Genomic DNA, 6,056 nt, shown 5'->3' with positions numbered 1-6,056 from the left:
GAACCAATCATCGACATCTGTTTCACAAGTTTGGACAGCACAGTAGATGACAGCAGAGTACAGTAAAGGAAAGTATAGTTCAGTACAGTATAATGTACTGCATTGTACCCTACTTTACTCTTCATTAAGATTTCTTTGCATGTTTTTTTCAGTACCGAAAATGAACCTGATTTCAACATCCAGAAAATACGTATGTTCAACTTTCATTAGGAACCTAAAATTAACCTAACTTCAAAGTCTGGAAAAATACATATTTTAGACTTATTTTCAATGTAATTTTGCTTGTGATTGTTCTAGTTTCGCAGGGGGTATTGGCAAAGACATTTGTCTCACCTAGGGCGGTAGAACGCACAAGACCGCGCGCACACAGACACACACATGACAGAAACTTTGCAGTGGCCACAAAGAGGATGTGAGTCGGACAGCGTGTGGCCGGGGCCAGGATCAGTTGCCATGGCTTCGGTGTAACGGAAATCAGCCTCTGAAATAGCGTGAGCTAGATGCATCAACTGTGTGAAAGAAAATATCAAAATAACCTACCACAGACCAGTTTGATATTTTATCAGAATGTATTATAAAAGCACCATAGAAACTTTGAAAATTCCAACAATAGACCCAGAACACCAATATCAATAGTTAAAAACTGTACATGATTTGATAAAACGGTGAATGAAGCTATATGGGGCGGCAGGGTAGCCTAGTGGTTAGAGCGTTGGACTAGTAAAGGTTGTGCAAGTTCAAATCCCCGAGCTGACAAGGTACAAATCTGTCGTTCTGCCCTTGAACAGGCAGTTAACCCACTGTTCCCAGGCCGTCATTGAAAATAAGAATCTGTTCTTAACTGACTTGCCTAGTTAAATAAAGGTTAATATATATATATATATATATGAGACGTTCGTTTTGAAAATACAAAAAAATATCATTCTCGAGCTGGATCTAAAAAACGTCAGTATAAGTATCATACAAAGAAGACATAGGCTGCACAAACAAGTTAAACATCCAACCATTTCATGCAGATGAATTACCTGACGCATGAAAAAAGTCACGACCTAGCTATGGAAACACGAAATGCCGGTGTTGTGCCGGAATCGCGTTCGTCATTGCTGCGACTTGCTTGCTAGTTGAGATTTCAGCTCTTCACTCAGTTTTCGATTTGGCTATTTGTTTCAAGTGTATATGGCGGTTCTAGCTTGTATGGCGCCCTGGGAGAACCCCCCCCTTCAGCGCCCGCGCCCCCTGCAAGATGCCGCCCGTTCCTAAATCCGCTACTGATTTGTATTAGTTTATAAATACATCTCTTTGCCAAAATTCGTCATCTCTCCCATGTCTCATTCGAATAGTATTTTTGAAAGTGCAAGGATAATAATTCAGCCATAGTTGTTCTGAAATGTTTATTCCTTGCCAACATTTTACTCCCTCCTTTGTTTAATTATAACACACATACATTGATTATTAATTTCAGTTGTCTGACGTGAAGTTTGTTCTATAGAAAGTATTTGACTCTGATGTGTTCTATAGAAAGTATTTGACTCTGATGTGTGCCACAGAAAGTATTTGACTCTAGCCACAAAATGAAGGAAATTAGAAGGGGGGGGGGTACTGGCAGGGGGAGATTTTTGACACAACACCTGTACAATCTTATACTGACAAGACAGTTTGTTCGTTCGACATGGTGGGATACTTTTATGTCGGTGAGAAATGGCGGTGGAAACGTTTTCTGCGCAAATATTGATATAATAACCATCATATCGAAGTAAATTTGGGGGTCATGAAATTATATGTTGTGTGGTTCTCCCACTACGTCTCGGGAAAGCATGCAGTTTATTTGGCTACAGATTAAATACATTATGAACTTCACAGGGTGGTGAATGTACAAGGTGTTGGCTTGCTTGCTCCTATACAATTAACATCGAGGGTCTTATTGAGATAATGAACGATGATTAGGTTTGACCAATACAAATAATATCGCTCTTATTCATAATAATCTCATAATAGGTAGCCTACCCGCACTGTATCTGCTAGGTGTTGGCTAGAGCGCATGTGCCAAGACCAACTCGGGTACATTTGCTATTCAATGCAACAGTTTTTGTGACTAATTATCAGCAGAGTTGAAAATGCGATAGAAATTATATTTTTCATTCGGTACATGGGAATTTAACCGTAAAATATATTTTTACGTGCACTACGTCGTCACGCACAGGATTGTATCATAAAGTCAGTCAAACATTTCTGGTGGGAAAATGCGCATATTATTTTATGCAGATTTGATCATATTTACATGAAAATCTGTCGAAAATTGGATGCAAACCTAGCTACTGTCAAACCAATCGTAAATACATTTTTACCCACTGCTCAACTTCTTCCCTCTTTTGCTCTTCTCACGTTTCTCTCTCTTTCGAGACACATGCCACAACATACAAAGGAGGCTTTCACATATGAATTGCAAATAAAAAATAAATAAAAAAAACGTTACATTTTCGCCCAAAAGCTGTTAAATAAAATACATAAGATGCAATGGAAATGCATGGAAAGACAAAAGTGATTTAACAAATGGAAAGAGTCAAACGTTCTCTTTCTTCAACTCATCCTCGACTAGTGCAATCCTTTCTTCTGACCAATGGTCTGGTAGGTGTCTGCAGAATGAGGAGATAATCCCTGAGATATTTGAGAGAGAGAGAGATAGAGAGAGAAAAAATATAATTAAGCAAGGACCTACAATTGAAATTCCACACAACTAAGATCACCATCACCAACTCACCATATAGATGCTCTCCTCTGCATTCTGTGTCAGAGTGAAAGAGAAACACCATTACAAAACACAAACACGGAGGAAAATGACTAAATCACTATTCATGCAACATCTTGAAACAAGGTGCGCTTGTGTGTGAGTACAGGTGGGGCATTTTTTTTGTGTAGAAAGTGTGTGAAAAATAAGCTATTAGGTTTAATGTTTGTCAGGAAATCCCTCCCTGCCCCCAAACGACTGTAAAGCTGTAGTTGTGTTTGTCTGCGTTGTACAGGACTAGAAAATGGTTTGGAGCATATCTCACATTACACTGATTTGATCCCCGGCCAACTGCAGGGGCTCGTTTTCATGTATCTGGGTGCCATAAGGGCTTGTTTAATGGGGTTTAACAGTGTAGATCATGTTACTGTGGCTTTCTCACCACTGGCTTTGCTGTCCCAGTCACCGGAGCCATCTGTGGGAAATACTGAGTGTTGAAAGACAGAGGTAAGAAGACAGACAGATGAAACTGAATCAACCCCAAGCTGTTCTAGGCATTTGTGCAGATCTGAAACGACTGGATGGGTTTGGATAGGTATAAGCAATATGGTGAAAAATTTCACCTAACCTTCCAGAGGACAAGGTGGAGCTACTACCATAGTTTATATACCCATAGTCATACTGCAGAGAACATTGTTTTTTAGATCAGTGTTTATACCTATCCATGTCTTTCAGATCTACAGTGCCTTCAGAAGGTGTTCATACCGTTGGACTTATTCCACATTTTGTTGTTACAGCCTGAATTCAAAATGGAATCAATAGATGTTTTTCTCTCACCAATCTACTGTACACACAATACCTCGTAATGACAGTGAAACCTTGTTTAGAATTGTTTAGCTAATTTATTGAAAATTAAAATACAGAAATCTCATTTACATAAGTATTCACACTCCTTTGCTATGACACTCCAAATGGAGCTCAGGTGTATCCAATTTCCTTGGATCATCCTTGAGGTGTCACTACAACTTGATTGGAGTCCACTTTTGGCCAATTCAACTGTTTGGACATGATTCAGAAAGAAACACCTGTCTACATAAGGTCCCACAGTTGACAGTGCATGTCAGATCAGAAACTATACAATGAAGTCCAATTAACTGTCTGTAGATCTCCACAATATAATTGTGATGAGGCATATACAGTATCTGGGGAAAGGGTATAAAACTATTTCTAGAGTGTAGAAGGCAGCTGTACCTTGATCCTGCAGTATAGCACGGTAAGGATGATACCGTACAGAAACAAGATGGCGTCCAGGATGTAGCAGATCTGAGGCTCAACCAGGGCCGCTGAGGACAGAGGAGAAGAACTGCTATTTACAGGATGGTCCTCTGAGGTTTGACCACCAATTTAGTCATTTAGCAGATGCTCTTATCCAGAGCGACTTACAGTGCATGTAAGTAACTAAGGTAGGTAAAAACAACCAGACTATCAGTTATCGCAAGTGACCACCAGTAATCGGTCTGTCGCGCAGATCTCAGTCATCTTTCCTTACCTGTTTGGCTGGTACAGTACCTACCTACTCCTATCCACAACATGTCAAAAATGATCTTGGTTAATATCATTCTGTTCTGACAAATAGGCATATCTTCAAATTGAGTGTCTCTCAGTTTTCAAATTGAAAATGTGATTATTTTATCTTTATCAGTTTGGTGTGTGTGTGTGTCTGTGTAAGGCGGGACTAGGGTGATGTGGTTGATTTATCTATGATCTCTTTTGGTTTCCCTACCTCATATCTGTGAACCTCAAACATCTGTCGATTTAAATAGAGAACGCTATGTGCAAGAAAACACTATGGAGAACACTGAAATGTGTACTGTATATGCATGCATATAGGTGCAGTACACCTACACTGATGCTTAGACATAGTGTAAGCTTCTGTGTACGTGTGTGTGGACCATGTAGATAGTGCTGACGTTTCGTCAGTGCATACAGTGGCGTGAAAAAGTAATGCCATCACTTTCTTCAGTATCTAATGTTAGAGGACCAATGTGGCCACTGCTTTGCTTCTGCGGTCCCAGAAAGGGCTCCAAAACAATAAGAATTGAGCCCTATCCCCCTTTTTTTTAGTTCTTACACACGGTCCATCACACCAATAGTTCATCATACCACTGACATCGTTTTGCCCTCTATATTGAGAATGTCAGAATCACCTACACTACACCAATATACAATATAATTTTTTCGCCAAACTCCGTTTGGTTATACTGAAAAATCTATTTCTAAAACCAAGTTAAAACAGTCATGAGCAAAACCATTTACAGACAGGAAAAGCTATGATTTACTTAATTCTTTCAGGAAGGAGAAATTATGATGCCCACTTCAACAATTATTGTAAACGTGTCGCTACAGGGTTTCTATCAACAAAATAGTTGATTATTCATATGACCAAAATAATATGACGAGTTCCAAATACTAGTCAGTCTTCAGTAAAAAGATTTGAACGTGATGTATCGGCATTTGTAACTCAAACTATGTTAATTGCTGGACTCCCTGAGATCTGGGCCCGTTTCGACAAAGCATCTCAGAGTAGGAGTGCTGATCTAAGATCCGTTTTGCCTTGTAGATCATAATGAATAAGATTATATGGTCAGATCCTAGATCAGCACTACTCTGAAATGCTTTGTAGACATGAGCCCTGATCTCAATCATGGGACTCACCATGATACTTTATAAATTTACTTGACTTTAAAATATTTCCTCCAGTGGAAGACCAAATTTAGTTGGGAGTTATACTAATCAAAAAGTTAAACTCATGTTAATCTCACAAAAAAAATAACTTTCATAGCACAGGTCAACAACCAAACATCAAGAGGTTTGTACTTATCAAACTCCAGACTCACCAGCGCTGCCAAAGCTCAACCACAGAGGAAGAGCTGAAAGAACCTGGAATCTGCCTCCCATTGTCACAGCAACAAGGATACAACAGGACACACCACAACAGTAGGCAGCGGCAACAAGCTCTTTTTACCGGACGTCAGACTGCTCAGTCAGTAACCAGCACATCGGTTGAGCAGGGCTGACGAGTCCGTTGGTTAAGTGTAGTGATGACGCAGTGTTACAAAGAAAGCCAGGGTAGAGCAGCAGGGGGAAGTTGTGGTCGAGCTCAGTCCATTTTCTATGATCAGACCACTCCCCCGTCTGTGGGCCTGCACACAGCGCTGGGAGGAAGGACAGACTGAAAGACCTAGAATGCGTCGGGTTCTGTCGACTTACTCCATCTTTACCACATGTTGGTTGTGCAACATGGGGTGTTTTGAAAACGGAAATAACATTG

At 40.0% G+C, this 6,056-nt stretch overlaps 1 protein-coding gene across 2 annotated transcripts; it reads right to left on the bottom strand.

The window, feature by feature from the left end:
- Positions 1-1,377: 1,377 nt before the first annotated feature.
- LOC115133509 (high affinity immunoglobulin epsilon receptor subunit gamma-like) lies at positions 1,378-5,847 on the bottom strand. 2 transcript variants are annotated; one of them, XM_029666777.2, is made up of 5 exons: positions 5,623-5,847; positions 3,977-4,068; positions 3,168-3,200; positions 2,759-2,782; positions 1,378-2,655 (listed from the first exon to the last, which is right to left on the bottom strand). In XM_029666777.2, the coding sequence occupies exons 1-5, from the start codon at positions 5,681-5,683 to the stop codon at positions 2,593-2,595; spliced, it is 273 nt and encodes a 90-aa protein (XP_029522637.1). In that variant the 5' UTR covers positions 5,684-5,847; the 3' UTR covers positions 1,378-2,592. The 2 variants fall into 2 exon arrangements, with proteins under 2 accessions (XP_029522637.1, XP_029522636.1); XM_029666776.2 differs by having other exon boundaries at positions 3,168-3,212; positions 5,623-5,837.
- Between the last annotated feature and the right edge of the window lie 209 nt (positions 5,848-6,056).

This window comes from Oncorhynchus nerka, linkage group LG8, assembly GCF_034236695.1.
Source record: "Oncorhynchus nerka isolate Pitt River linkage group LG8, Oner_Uvic_2.0, whole genome shotgun sequence".
In the NCBI taxonomy this organism is placed as follows: Eukaryota; Metazoa; Chordata; class Actinopteri; order Salmoniformes; family Salmonidae; genus Oncorhynchus; species Oncorhynchus nerka.
Note: the sequence above shows the minus strand (reverse complement) of the source record. Positions and strands in the feature narration are given on the sequence as shown.

Excerpts from the sequence above, each read along its gene's own strand:
- LOC115133509 (XM_029666776.2), bottom strand. The coding sequence starts at position 5,683 with ATGGGAGGCAGATTCCAGGTTCTTTCAGCTCTTCCTCTGTGGTTGAGC. Across the intron at positions 3,213-3,976 it reads TGCTATACTGCAGGATCAAG|TATTTCCCACAGATGGCTCC; the intron begins GTACAGCTGCCT and ends TTCAACACTCAG. Across the intron at positions 2,656-2,758 it reads CAGAGGAGAGCATCTATATG|GGATTATCTCCTCATTCTGC; the intron begins GTGAGTTGGTGA and ends CAAATATCTCAG.